Here is a 26,899-nt window from a genome sequence, read left to right as displayed (position 1 = left end):
GTAACAATGATACTATTCTTGGTTGGTAGACAGATATAGACCTAATGGTTATAAAAAGTGAAGATTCATGGAGCTGGAGTTAGAGCTGTGAAAGATCCTTATGTTTTTCTCATTATTGTTCTGGTAGAAAATGTATTTTCTATGACAGCTAATTTTAAAGAGGAAAGCAATGACTGAGCTGGGTAAAGAATTACTAAAAACATCACTTAGGCCCCCTTTCCTATCAAGGATACAGGCTCTAAGTGACATCCTATGTTAATATTAGAAATGGACACTGTAGACTCAAAAGAGTTCTGTTCTGCTTACCTGCCCAGACCTTACAATAGAATGTTAATCATCAAAACTCGAGATTTTGCAGGAATCATCCTTAAATTAGACTTTCAAAATTATGTACATTTCCAAGTTATCTTAATTTTTATAGTTTGATTATTTGGTTATAAAATTAAATAATTACTTTTAAAGGATCAATGTCATATTTTGTGAAATAGATTTAACAAATATGAAAATAATATGTAGCAATTTGTATGTCATGCTTTCAAAACAGAGGCTTTAAATCCTATATTTTATGTAGTTGTTGTTAGCTAAAGGTACAATGAGAGATTATTGTTCATATCAGTGTAATAAATTGATACTCTCAATCATAGTTTTTCACTTTGCACATTGTCACAACCTTGGACCTTAATCTTATTCTTTGATTGACAGTAGCGACCAGGGAAAGAACATTTGTATTGTTTGGGACAGTCACATCTGTTCAACTTGATTCAGTTGAAGGTATTTGCATATTCTTAAGTGTTTCTTCTGAGAGGTCTGAAATCCTTCTCAAGTGCTTGATGCATTTTTAAAATTCATTCGTAAGGTATCTACATGCACTAATAGTTCTGTGTAATATTGCTGTGCATAATCTGACAGATAAGACCACTTTTTAAAACAAGGTGTTCTTTAGGGATGCTACATTACAGTTTTACTTGTTCTGCTGGCAGAAATGTCAAATTTTTTTAAAAGGCCATTTTAATATTTTGTTTAAATTAGTATATCTTTATTTGAGGCAAGTGTGTCAATCATAGGGCAAATAAAGATTTATTAAATAATTTAGAAGTCATGGATAGTTTCTTCTGCCTTGGTTGGAAAATTGAGTAATATTGTAGAAAACCATTATAGAACTTGAATGGATTTTTGTTCGGTCTCCTTATTTTACAGGGAAAATTACCAGGCCTCAAGTTTACTGACTTACTCAAAGTCACACAGCTTAGAAATTAGGTCTTATTTTAGGTCTGAACTCTCAGACTAGTAAAGCCCAAGGATTGCTGGTGTATGACTTCTGGTTTACATTATTTATTAATTACTCTGTGCCTAAGATTTCTCCTTACCGTTAGAACAGATAGTCAAAGATTATGTCTTATTCATTTTTATATCTCTCCAGAATTGACAGCATGTCTTAGATATAGTTAATGCCCAATCATTATATTGTTGTTCTATTTTCATTATTTTCGTAGGCTGTTAGGCTATAAAGAATAATTTTGGAATGAGATAGTTTATTAATGGAATGTTAAGCATCTTTAATAGCAAATAGGTTTCATATTGTGTTCCATTTTTAGTAAATTGACAATAGCTGTATGGAGAAGAGTTGAGATCTGCTGGGGTCATTGAGCAGTGTCTACCACAGACGTACAATCAGAGAAACCAGCTCTTTCTAATTTGATTTATGTCATCTTAGGGAGGGAAGAGAGAACTTTAGACTGGAGTGAGCAGAAAAGATCCTGGGAAGAATTAAGTCTCAAAGTACAGGACAGATATAGAATTCAGAGACTGTAGAAAAAACTGAGGTAGAAATGCCACTGAGGCTGGGGTTCTTTAAGAAATTTGAAGGTTCAAGAAGAAATATCATTAGGTTACATTAAATATAATCGAAGGAGGGAAAACAGTTGTTGAGTATTAATGCTTTTGATACCTAGCTTTGTGCTGGAATCTTTTTTTAAGGAAACCTTGTGTGCGTGCTCAGTTGCTTAAGTCGCGTCTGACCTTGTGCAACCCTGTGGACTGTAGCTTGCCAGGCTCCTCTGTCCATGAGATTTTCCAGGCAAGAATACTGGAGTGGGTTGCCATGCCCTCCTCCGGGGGATCTTCACAACCCAGGGATCAAACCCGCGGTGTCTCCTGTGTCTTCTGCATCACAGCAGATTCTTTACCACAGAGCCACCTGGGAAGCCTGGAAACCTTAGGTTACATTAAATTTAATTAAAGGAAGGAAAACAATTGTTTAGTATTAATGCTTTGATACCTAGCTTTGAACTAGATCCTCTTTTTACAGGAGACCTGGACACTTTCCTGTCCTAGTTTGCATTCCTTGCTTTTGCTTTCCTGAGATATTTAAGGTTGTTCTAGTCTTCCCTTAGTTCTCTGAGCCAGCTCTCTCCAATTTTTCTCTGCCTTACACATACATGTGCACCCGTGGCTTATTCATGTTGATATATGGCAAACACCACCAAAATATTGTAAAGTAATTAGCCTCCAATTAAGATAAATTAATTTTTTTAAAAAGATATAAAAGTTGTGATATAACCTTATTACAATTTTATTTCAGTATTATGTTATAGGAATTCATTGGAGAAGGAAGTCTCAACAGCTGTTCAATCAAATTATTAAAATAACATTCAAAGATACTTGGCTATAAAGTAAATAACTCTAAATTACATAATGAATTTTATCTTCCAGGAATCCCCTTCTGGTCGAAGAAAAGCTCTTGCCACCACCAGCATCAACATGAAACAGTATGCAAGCCCAATGCCAACACAGACTGATGTCAAATTAAAATTCAAGCCATTGTCTAAAAAAGTTGTATCTGCCACTCTTCAGTTTTCATTATCTTGCATTTTCCTTCGGGAAGGAAAAGCCACGTAAGTTTCTTTTATCAGATAAGCTGCTTCAAAGTATGTTTGTTTGTTTGTTTTTTAAAGAAAACAGTGTAGGTAAATAGCTTTTGTCTCAGTTAACTGGCAACAGTTGAGAACATCCTACCACATACCAATCATTCTTGCCATTCTTTGTTTCAGAAGCTGAACTAGATGTACTTCTTGTTATTTATAGTCTCTCTTGATGCTGGAGAATGAACAGTAATATAAAAATGACTTTAGCAGTTTAAAAAAATTTAAAATGTGTATCATAGGTTATCATAGGTTTTATATTTCAATGTCTTCAGTGTAAGTAGTTGTACTGTGAAGTACACAGTTCATTTTGTAGAGATGTGTGATGCGACTGAGGCACAAGGGGAACCCAAAATGAAAAGTTTAGAATAAGAGTAATGAAAGAACTAAAGGAACTTTTGCCAATTCATGTTCTTTGGCTCAGCCTTTCAAAAATTGTACAGGAAAGGTATAATACAGTTTAGGTAACCAGTTTGCTATAACCATTACTTTTGCAAATGTCACTTCTTAAGCAGTGCATAGCATTGCACAAAGATGGTTCCTATACCCAGTTGTAGTCTCCTGAAAAAATAAAATTCTAGCTGGTTAGAATGAGGTGAACATACCTAGAGCAGGGGAAAAAAAAGTAACATTTCTCTTAGTTGTTGCATACAGTCAAATCAACAGTAAGTGTATGTTTTGGGTGTAGTGAAAGGGTTAGTACCTACTTGGAGTACTGAGGGGAAAACAGAAATTCTGTGCCTAAGACTTAAACGGTGATAGGAAGAATGAGCATTTCATTTAATCTGCATCACACTTCTGAATGTGTTTGACCTAGTGGAAAGTGGTTACTATAATTGGCCATGTCTATTTGACTGATTAGACTGGATTCTCTGCGTCAGTCAAAATGAGATGTTTGACACTCATCTACAAATGACTTGGTAGATAACAATAAGCCTCTTCTCTGCAAAGTTGGCTTCTATGGGAGTGAGGTAGAGGGACAGTGCAGGAAGCAATTGGTCTTTCATCTCAGGACTTTAAATTATAGATTTAAATATTGAAAAGTTAAAAATAAAGACCTTGCCCTGAAGTTCAAGCCAAAATGAAAAGAAAGGAAGCAGAGAAAGAAGAGAGACATAATCAGAGAAGATTCTTTGAAGGTGGACTCCTTTCCACTAGGCAGAAGCAGTAAGTGATTTAGCACCATTCATGGGAATTTGGGTGAGAGGAAATTCAGTCAAACTAAATATCAGTTTGAGTGAAGTATGTTCTCAGAACACCCTAAACCACCTCTCTATGTCCTCATTGGTTGCCTACTCACCTTTCCCAAAGAAAATGTTCAGGGCAAAAATATAGGAGATAAAATTAAGCAAGTTAAGATTTTAAGAACACTGTTATATATTGAAGTTATATCCTAGTGATAGGAAAGCAGTTTGTAAGGCATTCACATAAAGTAATACAACTGTTTTTGCCCATACAGACTTTGTGTCACTAAATTTGTCTTGAAAAGAGGAAATTATTTTGTTAACTCTAAGCTTAAATGAGATAAAATGTGAAGAATTAAAAAAAAAATTTAGTCTGCAAAATCCTATCATATTTAGAAGATGAGTGAGTGTTAACAAGCATATTTACAAAAGAAAAGTGTCATTTGTTTTGTTTTTATTTTGGTAAAATGAAAAAGTGTTTTAATTTAGCTTTCTGGATTTGGTGGAAGAATACCAGATTGAAATTTAGTTAGTACATATCATGTTAGAAATATGTTTCATTCACTGTAGTTTATTTGAAATTTAAGGCGAAAATAATAGATCAAGAAAACTTAGGTTAGTTAACATTGAGTAGTACACTATATAAGTTTGTATTTAAAATACTTTAAGATAAAAATCATTTTTACATTTTATCAAATGTATGGTCTTTAATTAACCCAAGATGGAAATTTAACCCATTTTCCGTTATGTAATTCTTATAAAGGATAGGCTTTCAAGTGCTTTTTCAGTTACTGTAGTTTCTTAACTTTTGGCAAGTTTCAACTCCTTTGAGAAAAATACACATTTAAACAAGATTTAAATATAATTTACAGGGTTTACCACTTCTTTTTACTCCTACCCACAAAACCAAAAGGATTCTTGGACTTTAGATTAAGAATTTCTATTCTGATTACTTCTGCAAGTTTGAATATTTTTAAAGTCTAGATCTCATCTGCTTTGCAAACTGTTCTGATATTTTATGAAACAAGCTTTTGTTTCCAAACTTCATGATCAGAAAGCCATACTTTAATTCCATAAAGAAAATTTTAGATATGTAACACAGAATTTAACTAACCAGTTAATCATTTATTTTCTATTAATTAAATGTGCAATTTAAAAATTAATGAATGTTTACATTATTCAGTAGTTTTGTATAACTGTTTAAAAAGTCTTGTTAACATTTAGAGAGAAGGAATATATTAATATTATTTTTTTAAGAAACAACCCTTTTTTAGGCAATGTCATTTAATAAACTGTATTATCATTGACATAGGGATGAAGACATGCAAAGTTTGGCTAGTTTGATGAGTATGAAGCAAGCTGACATTGGCAATCTAGATGACTTTGAGGAAGATAATGAAGATGATGATGAGAACCGAGTGAACCAAGAGGAAAAGGCAGCGAAAATTACTGGTTGGTTGGTTTTATTTGCTTTAAACTAAAAATTTATCTTTTTTTGCAGAAAAACTCATTGTTGTTTCCCAGGAAAAAATCAGTTCCACTAACAAGGTATTTTTTCTTCCTTAATACTTCCTAATATAATACAGCATTTAGCTTACTGGAACTTCATATGCTGATGGTAATAACAGAGTTTAGCAAGTCCAAGGCTAGTCAAGAAAGCATCAAACTTTATTGAAACTACTGAATATAGTATGAAGTAGCCTAAATATGTTCATATTTATTTTGTCATTGTATGGAATGAATGCTCTCTAAGTAAAAATCTGTCTTAAGGATAAGATGAAGAGATACATTGACTACCGTCTCCTAGTTCATGTTCATTTATTCACATCAAGCGTATGGACATTCTTTCTTTTGAATTTGTATACATCTTATGTATCCTTGTATCTAGAAGCTTCCATGCAAGTATTTCTTATAGCTGGTTTGATCAAACTACTAAAATGGTTAGTAGTTCAAACCTCTTTGTATTAATTGGTCAATAAATGTTTATCAACAATCTGGCTATCACCCTTAAGGAACTGATGTTACACCTTTATTATTGGAATGAAAATCAAGCACTATATACATACTCCTTTCAGCTAGTAAATTGCTATCAATTTCTGGATTGATATCCCTTGACTTCTATCATCTATTCATCTCTTGGTGATTTTTCCAAATTAACTGGGCACTCTGGCACTTATCTCTTGGCTATGCCTCAATTCTTGCTGTTTTATGGGGGATTTCCTTTGATCACATGGATGAGCAATTTAATATCTTGGTTAAAAACCTCTGTGACTTCCTCAACTCCAGTGACCTTCACTTTTACTTCTGTTAAAAGGAAATGGTCAGACTTGTATGCAAAGATAGATGTTTTGTCCTGAGAAAATTTTATAAATTACAGTTGACCCTAAACATACTGATTTGAACTGCATAGGTCCACTTGAATGTAGATATTTTTTAATAGTAAATACTGCAGTACTACATGATGTGTGGAGGTGAATATGTAGGAACTGAGGACTTGAAGGAACCATGAATATAGAAGGCCAACTATAAGTTATACGTAGGAACGTTGATGTTCCCTAAACCCTGTTTTATTCAAGGGTCAGCTGCCTTGTTTTCTAATTTATGTTTGCCATTTTGATTTCTTATTTAACCCAAGAATGTTTAGAAGAATGTGCTGTGTCATGGGCTGTGTTTATTTCTAGTTTAGTTTGAATAAGATTCTGAAGCCTATCATATCTCAATTTTTTTAAAAATATGGTTGAGATCTTTTTTTTGTAGTGTAGATAGATGATCTGTTTTTGTAAGTATTTTATGAATATCTTTTTACATGTATATTCTCTTTTTTAGATTCAGCATGTAGCTTTTAGACCCAAGTTTACATTTATATTATTTACTTATTTATATTCTTATGCTTTGTGTATAGTTCATCAATGAAAGAGAACTTCAGTCCTAAATTATTTAGTTCATAAAAATTTATTCTATACTTCATTGTGAATTATAATTTGATCAGTTTGTACCATTTAATGCCTGTTGTCTAAAGTTTTTGCCTGATGCTGATATTTGTAATCCATACTTTCTTTGTATTTGGTGTATTTATCACTTTATTTTTATTCTATCTGTGTTAGATACTTCTCTTCATAAACAGTATTTTGTTATATTTCTTGCTAACAGACCTACTTAATTTCATTTCTATTACTTTATACTTTTATTTGGGAATTTCCTTATTTTTTTCTACCCACTCCTTATATATTTACCATTCTTAAATGTTCTTTAATAGAGTAGTTTGAAAGTTATACATCCTATATTTTCATTTTGGAATAGTGTCTTCTGAAATAAATAAGCCAGAGGGATAACTGAACTTGTATTTCTCTACTAACATTAAAAGTGAAGCAGCATGTGTTGACTCACCTTGTGTAAGATGAGAAAGTCAATATGATTTCCTCTTCTCTTTATTTGAATCTCTCCCTCCAACCCCTCCTGGCTATTATTTTTATTTCAATAACATTTTGGGATTTCTTTTTTCAATAATAAATGTTGACATTTGCTTGTTTATAATGTCAGCAGAATTATATAATACTTTAAAATATGCTGTGTCTTTGCTGTCTTTGAGTTCTTTGTTTGATTTGGCTAGTTGAAGTACTTCAGGAAGGGAAGTCATGTCCTTCCCTTACCAATTCCAACTACTTACCTATTCTTCAAATTTTAATTCTTTTGCCACATCCTCTGAGAAGCCTCTTTTGCCCTCTCCATTTAAAATTGTCACTCTGCCCCTTGTGCACTGTACTGTTTACAAATGCATGCCTTTTCTTACAGCATGAGTTCTTTATTCCAGTTGAGATGTAATTCAATCTTTTAATTAGAGAATATGATTTATTCTTTGTATGTGACTTTTGGTTAAAACTGAATCTCAGTTAGGCATTTATACCATTAGTAGCAACTAGAATACCACACATTTTCATTGTTGTAGCCATTTTGAGCAATGTTGTACTATTTCCATCACAGCAGTGGGAAAAAATGGTGATAGCATGTCAGAAGTTCTGCACTGCTACTGAAAAGAAAAGAAAGGACAATATTTTTGAGCAAAATACAGGTTTAGTGAAAGGATTCAATAGTAATTAGATTTTATAGCTGAACTCTTATCTGAGTCTATTTGAGCTGCTATAATGAAATATCAAAGATTGGGTAGTTTATAAACAACAGAAGTTTGTTTCTCACAGTTTTGAAGACTGGAAGTCTGAGATCACTGTGTCAACATGGTTTGGTAAGAACCGTCTTCTGGGTCACAGACTTTTCATCGTATTCTTTACATGGTGGATGGGGACAAGGGAGCTCTTTTGGGCCTCTTTTATAAGAGTATTAGTCTCATCCAGCCTCATAACCTAGTCACCCCCCACATGCCCCACCTCCTAATACTATCACATTGTCAATTAGAATTTCATTATATGAATTTTGAGAGAGACAAACATTCATACCATGACAACCTTTATTGCTTAAACAAAACATATGTATTTTAATTTCTAAGATCTCTACTGCAGAAGTAACTTCTGGGGGTAGCCTAAAATTCTCTGACTCTAATAGAAGTTCTTTTTGATGACCCAGAATTTCTTTGGAATGCTACTTGTTTGTGTTATTATTCATTTATGTATTTATTTTCCATATTTTGTGTAATTCCTTCAAGATAGAGACTATATTCTGATCATTTTTTCATCTCTAGCATCTAGCACATTGTCTGGAACACACTAAGAGTTTAAAATATTTTAAATGAAAGGTCATAAATGAATGAGTGGGCTTCTCTCTCCTATTGTAGCCCACATTGGTCACTCTGACCTATTGTCTTGGTCCATTCATTTTGACCTTTATACTGTCTTATATTAATATAAGATGCAATGGTCTCGTTTGATGGAAGAAATGCGATCAGACCTTAAATAATTCAAGAGTAAATAATTCAAAATACAAAAGTAATGAATATAAACTGTACGTTGAGGGAGCACAGGTAAGTACTGACAATGGGTGATCACGTTTATGTTTTAGGTCGATAATGACACAGTCATTGTAACATACTTATGCTTTGATATTAACATTTTTTTCCTCAATTTTTTTTAATGTCATTAGAGCATTTAATATATTTCCTTGCCTGTTTAATTCAATATTTTCTATTATAGTTGCAGAGGACAATTGCTTAATTTAATAGCACAGCATGTTATGGCAGTTAAATTAAAAACACAGCTTGTTTTAACTTCCTTAGTTATGTTTTTTTAGCACATGTAAATTTCATTCCAAAGTTAACTCTCAGGAGTTTTTTGTTTGTTTTTAGCACCAGAACTGCCAGTCTAAAAATGTTTGAGTAAAATATTTTCAAGATAATAAAAAAATATTACAATTTAATATTAGTAATGTGTGAATAATAACTTAAGAGTAACCAAAGTGAATGTATTGTGTAAATATAGTACAAGTAAAGGATGGTGGGTATTTTTACTTACCAGATAAAGTGGCAGTAATAGAGCTTACATTCATTCTTCCTTGTAGGTTTAAAAATTGTTGATGCAGTTTTTATAGAGGAAGGAATTATTTAAAAATTTCCCTATATAAATATATCTTTATAATATGAATGCATAAAATACAATCACATTATACAAATAAAATTATATGAGTATATTATTTCCAGTAAAATTATATGGGCATATTATTTATTCATATTTATATGAATATATATGAGCTGCAAACTTCTTAACAGACTGTTAGAATTATTTTGAGTATATCTTAGATTGATACCTAGGGGCTCTTCATTTAGCCTGTGCTCTTATGGAGTATAGCTGTAAATCATTGGTAATTGATAAAGTATATATTCTGAAATTACAGACTTTGCGTGAAGTAAAATTAAATTCATGGTATATATTTAATTTAGACTGATCAAGAGCTTCCCTGGTGGCTCAGTGGTAAAGAATTTGCCTGCAATGCAGGAGATGCGGGTTCAGTCCTTGAGTCAAGAAGATCCTCTGGAGAAGGAAGTGGCAACCCACTCCAGTATTCTTACCTGGGAAATCCCTTGGACAGAGAAGCCTGGCGGGCTACAGTCCATGGGGTTGCAAAAGAGTTGGACATGACTCAGTGACTAAATGACACCAGCTGATCAAAAGCCTCTTCTCTATCTGAGATAAAATTTACTGCTAACTGGATAGAGGGATTGGCTGTTAGGTAGGAACCTTTTATTGAAGTTACTCATATAGATGTTTTCTGTAGAGGTGCAGTACTCACGAATGGGCAGTTGGAAAAATCACTGAAATGTAGTGGGAGTGAAGGACATTGGAACTGAACAGACAAAGCCTTTTAATGTGAAGTTTACTGTGGCAGGTACTCAAAATTATATATGCTTTCAAAGCAATTAGTGCCTCTGTCTATGTGGCAACCTCACAGTACTGGAATGAGGATTTGTTCATTTGATCCTCTTTGGGATTCATGTTGAATTTCTGAATGTACACCAACAGAAATGGGAGAAAAAGACATTAAGTGACAAAGTCTTACTGAATGTTGCTCAGAAGATTTGATTTAAATGAAGCAGTGTATAAAAGAGCATTATTGGGGAAACCAGACATCATGAGACACCTGAAAGTTCCCTGGTATACTTAGAATTGTTGCAGAGATTGGCAGTGGTTCTAGTTAGGTTTAACCAGACATTCAGACTCACAGGACCCAAATAGCGCAAACTTAGCATTAAATTCATTTAGAAGGATATTGGACAAGAAACAGCATTCAGCAGAGCATTCCTCTTTCACTGGAGTTTTCAATGGCAGCCCAGTTTCTATTCTTTGATCTCTACCCCCAAATGACAACTTGGGTACAAGGAGATAAGATCCATATAGTTAGGAACAGGGATTACCTTGGCTTATAATATTTATGATGTCTAAGAACTGATAGCTTTTGTAACAGTTTGATAAGTATAGTTTCTAGGGTCCCTGTGAGGGACATGCTCAATTACATGTGTATCCACAATCAGAGAAGGTCAAACTATGGCCTTCCATTAGGTATGTAGTTCATTTAGAGTCTTCCCATCCAGATGAAGGGTGAATCAAAGGCTTCCCTGTTGACTCAGCTGGTAAAGAATCTGCCTACAATGCAGGAGACTTGGACTCAATTCCTGGGTGGGGAAAATCCCCTGGAGAAGGGAATGGCAACCCATTGCAGTTTTGTTGCCTGGGAAATCCCATGGATAGAGGATCCTGGTGGGTTACAGTCCATGGGGTTGCAAAGAGTCCGGCATGACTGGGTGAGTAACACACACACACACACACACACACACACACATATCCAGATACAGTTTATATATCAGGATTTATTTTTACCATGAGCAATATTGCCTGGTGTTTGTTAATCCTTTTTCTATAGTTGGTAAAGTTAATTCAGGAGGAGGAAGAGAGAGTGACATATTGGCTACCTTCAGGGAACATAATCTTACAGCACAGATGGTGGTAGAGAAGATAGCAGTTCACATTTGAGGATCTAGAGTTGATTATGGTGTGACTCAGCCCTCTGAAATTAAATGTCCTACTTGCTAGGGTTATCAATAGGGATAAATAGGTCTCTTTTCTTAGATTAAAAGGTTTTTCAGAATTAACTTGGGGCTCTGGTCAAAAAATACATCTATTAATTTGGTTCTTTTACTTCTGGTTTTTTGCTTCTGGGTGTTTACTCTCTGGTACCTAGGGGACAAATTAACAAAATCATAGAATTACTGTGGACTCTATAAAGTAACAATAAATTAAAATTACCACCTATCTTGGAGATTGTGTGAAGGATGAGAATTTCTGGAATATTGCATCTGTTATTTAGGTTGTAAGGTTAGAAAATAGAGTAGAAGCGGAGAGGTGGGGCATTTCTAGTCTCTTGAGCTAAAAAGTTTGCAAGGTATCAAGCTAACTCTTTCTTAAAGGAGTTTGAGATCCTAGGATGAGAGACTGAAGATAGCAAGAGCATTTCTTCTCAGTATTTAGAACTCAAATGTGTCAACTGAAAGAATAGTAGAAGTGGCAGAAGATAGAAATCACAAATTCAGCCTACTTTCTATGTTACTCTTCAACCATAATGCTGCTTGGTTTGTACTAACGACAACTGAACATCATCTAGCACCCCATGCAAAACTCTGGGAGAATTCTGTGTATACTGAGAGACCATCTGACAGAACCACGAGGGAAGTAAGAACTCTGAAGGAGAAGTTGGACGATCTCCAGTGTTTATTTAGGAAAGAGACAAGAGACAATTAATATTCTAAGTACCAATATGCTTCTTCAAGGATTTATCCTAGCAATGCAAGGTTGCTTTAACCATAGTAACAGAATAAAGGAGAAAAATCATATAATTACCTCAATAGATGCAGAAAGGAGCATTTGAAAAAATTCAATACCAATTTCTCAGCAGTTTTAATATAAAAGAATTTCTTCATCTTGGTAAATGGCATCTGTGGTGAGCTAACATCATATATAATGATGAAACACTGAACATGTTTCCTTCAAAGATTGGGATCAAGGCCAGGATGTTTGCTGTCACCACTTTTATTCAATATTGTCCTGAAGACCTTAGCCAAGGGCACATGATACAAAATCAATATAGAAAATTTATAGTTTTGTATATGAACAATAAACATTTGGAAGATGAGGTTAACGAAAGAATTTCATTTACAAATGGAGACTGAAAGTAACATAGACTTCTTTGAAATGAATTTAGCAAGCAATGTAGAAAAACCTCTACCCTGAAAGCTAATACATTGTTGAAGGTAATTAAAGATCTTATTAAATAGAGATTCTGTGTTCATAGATTAGAGAACTCAGTATTGTAAAGATGTTATCTTCTCCCCAAATAAATCTATATTCAACTCAATGCCGTTCATAATCCTAGCAGGCTTTTTTTTCCTGACTGTGCTGGGTTCTTCATTGTGGTGCCTGGGTTTCTCTCGTTGCAGAGCACAGGCTCTAGAGCATGGGCTTTAGTAGTTCTGGAGTGCGGACTCTAGTTCTGGCACACAAGCTCTCAAGCATGCAGGCTCAGTAATTGTGGCATGCTGGCATAGTTGTGGTGTGCTGGTTTAGTTGCCCTGTGGCATGTGGGATCCTAGTTTCCTAATCAGAGATTGAACCCAGGTTCCCTGCATTAGAAGGTGGATTTTTAACCACCAGACCATCAGGAAGTCCCCTAGCAAGCTTTTTAAAAAGTAGACATTGATAGCTGATTCTGAAATACAATTGGATTTATAAAGGAACTGAATAGCCCAAACAATATTGAAAAGGAACAGAATTGTTAATAGTGTCTGACATCAAGATTTACTATAAAGCTGTGATAATTAAGATAGTATGGTATTGGCATAGGAAAGACAGATGAGTGGAACAAAACATGAAGTCATAAAATAGAAACATCTTTGGTGAATTAATTTTTATCAAAGGTACAGGACAGTTCAGTAAAGAAAGGAAAAGATTTTCAACAAATTATGCTGAAACACCTAGATATCTGTATGGAAATAATTCCCACTTATACACAAACATTAATTCAAGGTAGATCATGGACCTAAAGGTAAAAGCTAAAACTATAAAGCCTCTGGGAAAAAAAAAAAAACAAAAATGGACTATATTTGTGGCCTGAGAGTGGACAGAAGGTTCTTACATTACACAAGACACAGAAAGTAACAACCATGAAAGAAAAACTTGATGAATTGACTTTGTCAAAATTTAAGACACATGCTATTGAAATAGGCCAATAAGAAAGTGTATGGGCAAGTTACAGACTAGAAGAAAATACTCAAAATGCTTATGTCTGACTTGTATATAGAACAGGTTATTTTAATGTCTTCTAACTCAATAATAAAAAGACAACCTTTTTTTTTTTTTTTTTTTGGTGGTAATGAGCAAGGATTTGAATCTGTGGTTCACAAGAAAGATACGTTGTTGGCCAGTAAGCATAAGAAAATCTGTTAGTGTCACTTGTTGTCAGGGAAAAGCAAATTAAAATCATTATGAAATACAGCTCAACATTCTCCAAGTGGTTAAAATTTAAAAGACTGGCAATAAATTCTCAGTGCTGGTAAGGATGTGGACCTACTAGAACTCTCATCCATTGTTCATGAAGAATATAATGATAAAGTCACTTATGAAGTTTCTTATAACACTACAAATATACCTAGGGCATATGTTTATAATAATAAACATTAGCAACATTAATAAATATTATAAAAATGTACCCTCTGACCTAGCATTCTGCTCCTGTGGAGTGGAATCTTTATCCAAAAGAAATGAAAACATGTATCCAAAAAAGACTAGCACAAAAATGTTCATAATATTTTATTCATAAGAGCCCCAAACTGGAAACAGCTCAGGTGTATGTACATCAACAACAATATGGCTGAACCATATTATATTTGTGAATGGAATACTATTCAGCATTAAAAATGAACTATTGATGTGTTCAGCAATATGGATATATCTCAAAACGATCCTGCTGAGTGGAAAAGGATTTACATAAGAGTATGTACTGTATTCTGTACTCCAGGGCCAAATTTGCCTGTTAATCCAGGTGTCTCTTGACTTCCTACCTTTGTATTCCAGTCCCCTATAATGAAAAGGACATCTTTTTTGGGTGTTAGTTCTAGAAGGTCTTGTAGGTCTTCATAGAACCATTCAGCTGCTTCAGCATTACTGGTTGGGGCATAGACTTAGGTTACCGTGATATTGAATGGTTTGCCTTGGAAACAAACAGAGATCATTGTGTCGTTTTTGAGATTGCATCCAAGTACTGCATTTTGGACTCTTTTGTTGACTATGATGGCTACTCCATTGCTTCTAAGGGTTTTTTGCCCACAGTAGTAGATATAATGGTCATCTGAGTCAATTTCACCCATTCCAGTCCATTTTAGTTCACTGACTCCTAAATGTCGACATTAACTCTTGCCATCTCCTGTTTGACCACTTCCAGTTTGCCTTGATTTTGATTCATGGATCTAACATTCCAGGTTCCTTTGCAGTATTGCTCTTTACAGCATCTGACTTTGCTTCTATCCCCAGTCACATCCACAACTGGGTGTTGTTTTTCCTTTCACTCTATCTGTTCATTCTTTCTGGAGTTATTTCTCCACTGATCTCCAGTAGCATATTGGGCACCTACCAACCTGGGGAGTTCATCTTTCAGTGTCCTATCTTTTTGCCTTTTCATACTGTTAATGGAGTACTCAAGGCAAGAATACTGAAGTGGTCTGCCATTTCCTTCTCCAGTGGACCACATTTTGTCAGAACTCTCCACCATGACGTGACCATCCTGGGTGGCACTACACGGCATGGCTCATAGTTTCATTGAGTTAGACAAGGCTGTGGTCCATGAGATCAGATTGGTTAGTTTTCTATGGTTGTTGTTTTCAATCTCTCTGCCCTCTGATGGAGAAGGGTAAGAGGCTTATGGAAGCTTCCTGACAAGAGAGACTGACTGAGGGGGAAACTGGGTCTTGTTCTGATGGGCAGGGCCATGCTCAGTTCAGTTCAGTTCAGTTCAGTTGCTCAGTCGTGTCCGACTCTTTGCGACCCCATGAAACGCAGCACGCCAGGCCTCCCTGTCCATCACCAACTCCCAGAACTTACTCAGACTCATGCCCATCGAGTTGGTGATGCCATCCAGCCATCTCATCCTCTGTCGTCCCCTTCTCTTCCTGCCCCCAATCCCTCCCAGCATCAGGGTCTTTTCCAATGAGTCAACTCTTCGCATGAGGTGGCCAAAGTATTGGAGTTTCAGCTTCAGCATCAGTCCTTCCAATGAACAGCCACAACTGGTCTCTTTTAGAATGGATTGGTTGGATCTCCTTGCAGTCCAAGGGACTCTCAAGAGTCTTCTCCAACACCACAGTTCAAAAGCATCAATTCTTTGGCACTCAGCTTTCTTCACAGTCCAACTCTCACATCCATACATGACCACTGGAAAAACCATAGCCTTGACTAGAGAGACCTTTGTTGACAAAGTAATATCTCTGCTTTTTAATATGCTATCTAGGTTGGTCATAACTTTGCTTCCAAGGAGTAAGTGTCTTTTAATTTCATGGCTGGAGTCACCATCTGCAGTGATTTTGGAGCCCCCAAAAATAAAGTCTGACAGTGTTTCCACTGTTTCTGCATCTATTTCCCATGAAGTGATGGGACCAGATGCCATGATCTTAGTTTTCTGAATGTTGAGCTATAAGCCAACTTTTTCACTCTCCTCTTTCACTTTCATCAAGAGGCTTTTTAGTTCCTCTTCACTTTCTGCCATAAGGGTGGTGTCATCTGCATATCTGAGGTTATTGATATTTCTCCCGGCAATCTTGATTCCAGCTTGTGCTTCTTTCAGCCCAGTGTTTCTCATGATGTACTCTGCATATAAGTTAAATAAGCAGGGTAACAATATACAGCCTTGAGGTACTCCTTTCCCTATTTGGAACCAGTCTGTTGTTCCATGTCCAGTTCTAACTGTTTCTTCCTGACCTGCATATAGGTTTCTCAAGAGGCAGGTCAGGTGGTCTGGTATTCCCATGTCTTTCAGAATTTTCCACAGTTTACTGTGATCCACACAGTCAAAGGCTTCAGCATAGTCAATAAAGCAGAAATAGATGTTTTTCTGAAGCTCTCTTGCTTTTTCGATGATCCAGCGGATGTTGGCAATTTGATCTCTGGTTCCTCTGCCTTTTCTAAAACCAGCTTGAACATCTGGAAGTTCACAGTCCACGTATTGCTGAATCTTGGCTTGAAGAATTTTGAGCATTACTTTACTAGCGTGTGAAATGAGTGCAATTGTGCGGTAGTTTGTGCATTCTTTGGCATTGCCTTTCTTTGGGATTGGAATGAAAACTGACCTTTTCCAGTCCTGTGGCCACTGCTGAGTTTTCCAAATTTGCTGGCATATTGATTGCAGCACTTTCACAGCAGCATCTTTTAGGATTTGAAATAGCTCAACTGGAAGTCCATCACCTCCACTAGCTTTGTTCGTAGTAATGCTTTCTAAGACCCACTTGACTTCACATTCCAGGATGTCTGGTTCTAGGTGAGTGATCACACCATCATGATTATCTGGGTCTGGAAGATCTTTTTTGTACAGTTCTTCTGTGTATTCTTGCCATCTCTTCTTAATATCTTCTGCTTCTGTTAGGTCCATACCTTTTCTGTCCTTTATCGAGCCCATTTTTGCATGAAATGTTCCCTTCTCTAATTTTCTTGATGAGATCTTTAGTCTTTCCCATGGGCATGCTCAGTATATTTTTAATCCAATTTTCTGTTAATGGGTGGAGCTGTGTTCCGTCTCTGCTATTTGAAAATGAAAGTGAAGTCACTTAGTCGTGTCCAACTCTTTGCGGCCCCATGGACTGGGGCCCACCAGGCTCCTCCATCCATGGGATTCTCCAGGCAAGAATACTGGAATGGGTTGCCATTTCCTTCTCCAGGGGATCTTCCTGATCCAGGGATCGAACCCAGGTCTCCTGCATTGCAGGCAGATGCTTTAACCTCTGAGCCACCTGGGGCCAAATTATGGTGGAGGTAATGAAGATAATGGCGACCTCCTTCAAAAGGTCCCATGCATGCACTGCTACACTCAGTGCCCCCAGGCCTGCAGCAGGCCACCACTGACCCACGCCTCCGCTGGAGATTTCTGAACACTCCTGGGCAAGTCTGGGCCAGTCTTTTGTGGGGTCACTGCCCCTTTCTCCTGAGTCCTGGTGCTCACAAGGTTCTGTTTGTGCCCACCAAGAGTCTATTTCCCAGTCCTGTCTAAGTTCTGGCTGCTCTATGGTGGGGTTAATGGCAACCTGGTCATAGCAAACACCCTCTTCCAACAATACAAGGGAAGACTCTACACATGGACATCACCAGATGGTCAATACCGAAATCAGATTGATTATATTCTTTGTAGCTAAAGGAGGAGAAGCTCTATACAGTCAGCAAAAGCAAGACTGGGAGCTGACTGTGGCTCAGATCATGAACTCCTTATTGCCAAATTCAGACTTAAATTGAAGAAAGTAGGGAAAACCACTAGACCATTCAGGTGTGACCTAAATCAAATCCCTTAGGATTTTACAGTGGAAGTGAGGAATAGATTCAAGGGATTAGATCTGATAGACAGATTGCCTGATGAACTGTGGATGGAAGTTTGTATAGGAGGCAAGGATCAAGACCATGCCCAATAAAAAGAAATGCAAAAAAGCAATATGGCTGTCTGAGAAGGCTTTATAAATAGCTGTGAATAGAAGAGAAGCAAAAAGCAAAGGAGAAAAGGAAAGATATACCCATTTGAATGCAGAGTTCCAAAAAATAGCAAGGAGAGATAAGAAAGCCTTCCTCAGTGATCAGTGCAAAGAAATAGAGGAAAACAATAGAATGGGAAAGACTAGAAATCTCTTCAGGAAAATTAGAGATACCAAGGGAACATTTCATGGAAAGATGGACTCAAAGGACAGCAATGTATGGACCTAACAGAAGCAGAAGATATTAAGAAGAGATGGCAAAAATACACAGAAGAACTATACAAAAAAGATCTTCATGACCCAGATAACAAAAAGGTGTGATCACTCACCTAGTTGCAGACATCCTGGAACGTGATGTCAGGTGGGCCTTTGGAAGCATCACATGGACAAAGTTAGTAGAGGTGATGGAATTCCAGTTGAGCTATTTCAAATCCTAAAAGATGATGCTGTGAAAGTGCTGTACTCAAAATGCCAGGAAGTTTGGAAAACTCAGCAGTGGCCACAGGACTGGAAAAGGTCAGTTTTCATTCCAATCCCAAAGAAAGGCAATGCCAAAGAATGCTCAAACTACTGCACAATTGCACTCATCCCACACGCTAGTAAAGTAATGCTCAAAATTCTCCAAGCCAGGCTTCAGCAATACATGAACCATGAACTTCCAAATGTTCAAGCTGGTTTTAGAAAAGGCAGAGGAACCAGAGATCAAATTGCCAACATCCGCTGGATTATCGAAAAAACAAGAGAGTTCCAGAAAAACATCTATTTCTGCTTTATTGACTATGCTGAAGCCTTTGACTGTGTGGATCACCACAAATTGTGGAAAATTCTGAAAGAGATGGAAATCCCAGACCACCTGACCTGCCTCCTGAGAAATCTGTGTGCAGGTTAGGAAGCAACAGTTAGAACTGGACATGGAACAACAGACTGGTTCCAAATAGGGAAAGGAGTACCTCAAGGCTGTATATTGTCACCCTGCTTATTTAATTTTATGCAGAGTACATCATGAGAAACACTGGGCTGGATGAAACACAAGTTGGAATCAAGATTGCCGGGAGAAATATCAATAACTTCAGATATGCAGATGACACCACCCTTATGGCAGAAAGTGAAGAAGAACTAAAGATGCTTTTGATGAAAGTGAAAGAGGAGAGAGAAAAATTTGACTTAAAGGTCAGCATTCAGAGAGTTAAAATCATGGCTGTGATCCCATCACTTCATGGCACATAGATTGGGTAAACAGTGGCAGACCTTATTCTTTTGGACTTCATAATCATTGCATATGGTGACTGCAGCCATGAAATCAAAGGACCCTTACTCCTTGAAAGAAAAGTTATGACCAATCTGGACAACATATTAAAAAGCAGAGATGTTATTTTGCCAAGAATTGTCCATCTAGTCAAAGCTATGGTTTTTCCAGTGGTCATGTATGGATGTGAGAGTTGGACTATACAGAAAGCTGAGCGCCGAAGAATTGATGCTTTTGAACTGTGGTGTTGGAGAAGACTCTTGAGAGTCCCTTGGACTGTAAGGAGATCCAACCAATCCGTCCTAAAGGAAATCAGTCCTGAATATTCATTGGAAGGACTGATGTGGAAGGTGAAACTCCAGTACTTTGGCAATCTGATGCAAAGAACTGACTCATTTGAATAAACTGATGCTGGGACAGATTGAAGTCAGGGGGAAAGGGGGACGACAGAGGATGTGTTTGAGTCAAGTCCAGGAGTTGGTGATGGACAGGGAGGCCTGGCATGCCGCAGTCTATGTGGTCGCAAAGAGTCAGACACAACTGAGGGACTGAACTGAACTTATGTACTGTATGATTCCATTTACATGATATTTGGAAGAGGCAGAACTAATCCTATGTTAAAAACATTAAAATAGTGTCAGCCAGTGGATTTGGAGATTGTCTGAAAAAAGGTATGAGAGAATTTGTGGGAGGTTGGTGGTGATGCAGTACTCTGCCTCTTGTGTCACTTGGATATATATACATTTGTTAAAATCCATTGAATTATACAGTTTAAGATTTGTACCTTTCATATATGTGCATGAGTAAAATGCTGGAAGGTAATGTAAGAATTATAATGAATTCATTAGATTAGTTAGAGAATGAATGATTTCAACTTTCTGATTTATTGATCTACTGTGTGGTAGCTAGTCTTCAAAGATTGTCCTCCTGTGAGTGAAACAGGCCTTCCAATATTCTTGCCCTTTTGTAGTCCCCTCCCTGTCTTCTGGGCTGTTCCATAAATCACTTTTAATCAATAGAATGCAATAAGGAAGTGACATTCTGTAATTTCCAAAGCTAAGTTATAGCTTCTACCTGGGCCCCTGGTAGTGCATTCTGTGGGAGATACCAGTTGCCATGTAAAATGTCCAGCTACCCGGGATTGCTGTGTTGAAAGGAAACCCCAAAATACCCATATTGACAGCTATTTACAGTGGGGGAGGGAGAGAGAGATGCCTGAACAATCCCCAGTTGTTCCAGCCTCTCAGCTGAAATACCAAACATGCATGTGAAGAAACAGTTTTAGACATCCAGCCCAGTTCAAGGTTTGGGTTATTTTATCCCAAGCCACTCTCTAACTGCTGTGAACCACTTGGCTGAGTCCAGTCAATCCACAGAACTGTGAGAGATGATAATTTGTTTTAAGCCACCAAAGTTTAGGTTGGTAGCTAAAACTAACGTCTCTAGAGATAAATGTGTCGTACACAGATACATAATACATACACATGTGGGTATATAGACAGACATAAGATAAACACTAGATTAAAAACACCGTTGCCAAAATTTAAAAATAAGGTGTATGTCTTTCTGCCTTTATAAAAATTATGGCTAGTGTTAAGACTTTCATTCAGTTTATTCATTCATTCATTTGTAATATGATCTGCTTATGGGATTGAAAATCACATTATTAAACATATTAGTTATATCCATAAGTCAAATACTTATGGACTGAAAGCTTATGAGAAAAGGGACGTCCTTGGAAACTTGATCTCTGTCAAGAGGTTGCAGTGTTACTAACTTAGACCGTCTTAAAATGAGATATGCCTGTACTGAATCCTGTACTTTGGAGGGAAGAATGAGGATGCTGCAAGATTTGCAGGTATGTTGTAGCTCTCAGTAGCCCCCACCCCACCCCCACACTGGCCCTTTTAACTCCACTACAGACTTTCTTAAAAAGAAAAACCCACCTACTCTTTGTGACACCACTTCCATCCCCCTGTTTTGGTCCAGTGTGATAATCTCTCATGGTCAATTTCTATCTTCTTTTGCCTTCCTAACAATAAAGAAGAGTCTCAAATTACTTGACCCTGTGCTTCGATTGCTTGCCCCTAATTTAGTTTGCCTTCTTATTCTCACCAATATGAAGCAAGTCCAGATTGCCACACTGTTACCGATGACTTCATACTGCACTGCAGGTTTGTTGCTCAATTTCAGTAGTGCTAGGGTAGGTAGAAATTATATTTTGTGCTATTACATATCATCATTAAATAACATTTTCCACAGTGTAGATTTTTGGTGAAATAAGACTTTAATAAATAATAAAATATATAAATATATTGGGCCAGGGAATTTTTTTGATCAGGGTGGTATATTACTAGGAAAGTGTCCTACATTAAAAAAAGTTCTGGGAAATTTGTGTTTTGAACCTTCTTTTAAACTCTTAACTTCTGTTTTTCTGATTATACATGTAAAACATATTGACTGCAAGAAATTTGGAAGTAACAGAAAAGTACTTTTTTAAAAGGAGAAATATATAACAAAATTTGTATTTTAGGCTCTGCATCAGCATATGCAAATACCAGTTGACTTATTGTCATAAGTTTCCAGGCAGCTGTAGCTTGGTATAGCCAAACTGAATAGCCCCCACTATATTTCTAGAACTAATGTCCACACAGTCACCCACGACAGAAACTTGGCAGGTATCCTAGATTCCTTTCCCCACTCCCCATGTCAGATTAAAACCATCAAAACTTTCTTCTTAATTTATTCTTTAATTAGCAAATATTTACTAAGTCCCTCCCTTCATGAAGTGATGATGCTGAACTGCTCATTTTTTATCTTCCTATGCTATTTTTTTCAATTGCTGCTACTATGTTGCTCCTGGAATGATGTTTCTAAAATATGCATTTGATCTTACAATGGCTTCTCAGAGCTTTCAGAGTAAACTTCACATTCTTCATTTTGGTCACTGTAACCTTCATGACACCACATTGGCCAACCATCTCATTCCATTCCGCATCCCTGGCATCCTAACCCCCAAGCAACTTGCTCTTTGTCAGGTATATCATATTCTCATTTGCCTCCCTTGCATCATTGTGGAAGGCCCTCCCCTTTCTCTCTTAATAATATCATTGATATCTATTTGTCTTATTTTCACTCAATAACTCCAGGAAGCCTTCCTGACCTCAACCTGAGTTATACGCCTCATCCAGTTTCATGTAGCCTATGATGCATGTCTCAATTATAACATATATCATATTTATCATATATTGCCTTATCTATCTGCCTCTCAAAAGCATAATAGGTACTTGAGAAACGTTTATTATGTAGGTAAATGGTATTTCTTTGGAGATTGCTTCTTTTTATGATCTGGATCACTTTGTGAATATGAATGAAAGTTCTAGAAGCAGAGGATCTAGGTGTTAAGTAAGGATTTATTTAAGATATGGATAAATAAGGAAAGCTAGGATAGGAAGGACAATTTATCATCAGAGACAAGGATGGAAATAAGTAGTTACTTTGGGTTAGTTAATGAGGGTGTGGTCCTTAGTGGTTTTACTGTATTTATTTTTTATCAGTGGTTTTAGATTTTTTTAATCAGTGGTTTTAGATAGCACCAAAAGCATGATGAGAAGGAAATATTCTGAACATTCAGAAAAATTACAATGTAAATAATTTAGTCATGTGATAGAGTCACTTTGATAGTACTTAAGTGAATGTCCATATTTTACATAAAAGTGTATAATGGAACAATAATACCTTTGAAGGTAAGGACCAAATTTAATGTTTCTTTAGTATTCCGTATATTGCTCCTTATATAAGGTGTTTGAATAAATTATTTCTACTGTCATTGAAAATATATCCAAGAATATTAAATAAAATATGTAAAGAAGGTACAGATCTTTGAGCATTATTTTAAAATATTTTAATCAGTAATTGCACATCTGGGAATACAGTGCAAATAAATAGTACTAATATACATGATAAAATGTGAGTATTAATACCTCAGGATATTTTTGAGAATCAACTAATAACATATGCAGAGCCCTTTCTACTTCTTAATAGAGGTTAACTGCTGTTAACTAATGTTATTATTTGTTTTTATCATATTTTTTAAGTTAAAAATAAATATCTGCAAGCTTTTAAAAATACAAAACTAGTAATGAATGAAAAAAAATCAGTCATGCACTGATAGTCACATAGCATAGATTCTCCTCTGTATTATACTTCCTTGAAAATTGCAAAGTTACAGTAACTAGTAGTTTGGGGTAAAAAATCTAATTTAAGAATGAATTCTTCCTATTGAGGAATTTGCTAGGTTAGTTTGAGTCAGAATGAGATTTAAACTATTGAAAGGATAAAATGGAAGAAGATACTTTATAAAAACTGACTATTTAGCTCGTATTATTCACAGACTAAGAGTCCAGTTAGTATTAATGCTGTTTACTCTTTTTTATTTTCTACGATTGACTATCTCAAGCAATTTTATTCATACAAAATACATTTCTCATTCAGACAAGGGAAATGAATAAGTTTGTCAGTTTTTCTAGTAGTTGTTTATGGCCTTTTTCAGTGTTAATTTCTTTCTTTATCGATGGTAAATTTCATGAGGGCAAAATTATGCCTGATTTATTTTCATTCTTATGTTCCAAGCATGGTAATTGGCACAGAGTGATAAATATTTATTTGTTCAACAATAAATGATTGGATGAAGACAACCTTATTACAACCATGTATTTATATTATTTGGTTCAAATAAAATTTAGACTCTAGATTTGCGTGTTAAAGAACAGCATTTTAATGCTGAATTTGCAACTATTTTCTATTTCTAACCATTTTATTTCCCACTGAATAATCTGGATCTGTTTGGTTGTCCTAATGCCTAAGTTATTGCCAGGTTTTAACTTTGGAAATAGCAAGGATTAACTAGAATACTCTAGTAGGTTCTTAATATTTTATTCCAAGCTAATTTTCACCCAGTGAATCATAACTTCACATATTTGGAGTTGTCCAAAACATGTATGACTCATTTTTTAAAATTCTATTTATGTACAGAATGAATTTTTATTTTAATATTTCACTGTCTGTTCCTGTCTTTTTTATTCTATCTCTTACTGGCTAAATAAGATATCCTAAAGCAAATACTCAGGAGTTCCTTTAAAAGGACAAATTCCCTAGAAAGCAGGAGTAGAAAATGGCTATTACCTGCTTTTCTTATTTTGTGCTGGTTTTTAACATTCTAGAATATTAATAAGTGCATATTATGTTCATGATTCATGTAGATATATTCTTAAATCCTTTAATTTAAATTTAGAATGCTATAAAACAAATAGCACATATTTTCTATGGTATCTGATGAAAATTTTTCTATTCTGTTTTTAATACATCCATTTAAAGCCCTATTTTACAAATGTAGAATGTGAAAGCCAATGGGTTATTATCTTTGTTTTGTATTTGTTAACCTAGTTGTTAATAGTACTAATATAAATTTTTAACAAAAATGCTCTCTATTTTAAATATGAGTACTGCATCACTTTCAGTTAAATACATCTGTTATAGTTTATCAAAATAACATTCTCTGACTGTATTCTTTTGATTAACCAAATATCCCCTCTCTTTGTCTTTTTGAGTAACAGCATGCTTCTATGACTCTTTAATTAAGTGACCTTACCTTACATTTGTCTCGACTGGCTTCTGTTTACAGAAATTGTAAACCAATTGAATGCTCTGAGCAGCTTAGATGAAGATCAAGATGACTGCATAAAGCAAGCAAATATGCCTTCAGCTAAATCAGCCAGTTCCTCTGAAGGTCTAAGAGCTTTCTTCCTTTCTTTCTGCTTCTGGTTGCCTGTATTTACTGTGACCTGCTACCTCTTGACTTTCTGTCTGTACTTAGCTGTCAGTTTTGTCTTTGTGCATTTCCTTTAATAAATTTTCTTTGGTAATTTGTAGTGCACCAACAGGCAACAGCATAACAGAACTTACCATCTTTAGCAAAACCCGTATCAGGATGATAGGCAATGATTTTTAAATATCTGATAACAATTGGTCATATGGCATATTTCTTTAGCTTATATATTGTAACAACATTGTTTTAGAAATATTTGCTTATATTACGTCAATTTGAATTATTCATATTTAGCAGTGAGGGATGTTTTTTCTCAGGTATATGTTAGTACTTTTTTATTGAATCAAGTTAAGATTGAGATGAGTTTTTCTATTTATTATCTGTTATTTTCAAATTCATATGCATATGTCTGTTTTATTTGAATATGTTGGTATGCTACAAAATACTTGAATGGCATTCTTTCATTGGCAAAATGCTATATCTTATTATTTGCAGGTATTATTAGTGTAAATTTTTGCAATTTGAAATGCTTCATGAATGAATGATAATTATGCTTAACTCTATGTAACCATAGTGAACTGACACATATGTTTATTTTCAGAGCTTATCAACAAACTTAACTTTTTGGATGAAGCAGAAAAGGACTTGGCCACTGTGAATTTAAATCCGTTTGGTGATCCTGATGTAGCAGAATTAAACCCGTTTGGAGATCCTGATTCAGAAGGTAGCACATTTTTCCTTTACTTTTGAAGTCTTTATCTAGTCAAGTTCTCATGATTTGTAAGGACAGAAAGAGGTTTTTTTGTTTTGTTTTAAAGACTTATACATTTTGTTTATAATGACTATTACTTATTCAATACCACTTGCAATTGATCAGCAATTCTGGGTAGCTTCTATTGAATTATTTTTAAAGAAAAAAAGCCTACATAGATGTTTACTTGGGGCTTATTTTTTTTTAATTCTTTATTAGTTTGGTCAAATAGTAAAGCTGTAATATTAGATATAACAGTATTTACTTAGCTGGCATACAGTAAAGTCTCATTATTTTGGCCTTACCAAGCAAGATCAGGTTGTGGGAAATACCCATATTATTAGGGTGGTGGAGGTGGCCTCTCTCTATATACAGCTTCTCCACCCTCACACCTCAGTCTGATGAGCCTTTCAACCCCTAATTCCCTGTCTCTAGCTGGGAACTATTCTCAGTAACAAAAGTTAAATTGTTAATGTCACAGAACAGAAGAAAAGATAAAGAGCTACTCCTGTCATATATACAACATATATAGAAGAAATAAAACCAAGGTTTTTTTTTCCTTAGTTATTTTTCTTATCAAGTAGTTTCAAACTATTAAAGCTTAGAAAAGAGCTATTAAAGAAATAAGACCTTTGTTTAATTTAATTCTGCTCAAAGTAAATGCAAGAATGGGTAACACCTATTGCGTCTTTTAGACTGCTCTTATGACATCCTTGTGAGCTTTAAAGAATTTTGCTATTGCCAATCATGGTGAAAAT

The 26,899-nt window shown here is 35.6% G+C and overlaps 1 protein-coding gene across 4 annotated transcripts in view; it reads left to right on the top strand.

Annotated features, from left to right (window-relative positions):
- Positions 1 to 26,899, top strand: part of EHBP1 (EH domain binding protein 1) — a 340,642-nt gene that overhangs the window by 132,549 nt on the left and 181,194 nt on the right. For all 4 annotated transcript variants that reach the window (XR_010662331.1, XM_065929077.1, XM_065929074.1 and 1 more), the window contains exons 6-8: positions 2,713 to 2,894; positions 5,418 to 5,557; positions 25,992 to 26,114. Coding sequence is in view for 3 of the 4 variants with exons in the window: in XM_065929077.1 (XP_065785149.1) it covers positions 2,713 to 2,894; positions 5,418 to 5,557; positions 25,992 to 26,114 (445 nt within the window). In the remaining variant the exon portion in view is untranslated. The remainder of the gene's footprint in view (positions 1 to 2,712; positions 2,895 to 5,417; positions 5,558 to 25,991; positions 26,115 to 26,899) is intronic.

Source organism: Muntiacus reevesi, chromosome 3 (genome assembly GCF_963930625.1).
Source record: "Muntiacus reevesi chromosome 3, mMunRee1.1, whole genome shotgun sequence".
NCBI lineage: Eukaryota > Metazoa > Chordata > Mammalia > Artiodactyla > Cervidae > Muntiacus > Muntiacus reevesi.
The sequence above is the reverse complement of the archived record's forward strand: the minus strand, read 5'-3'. Positions and strand labels throughout refer to the sequence as shown.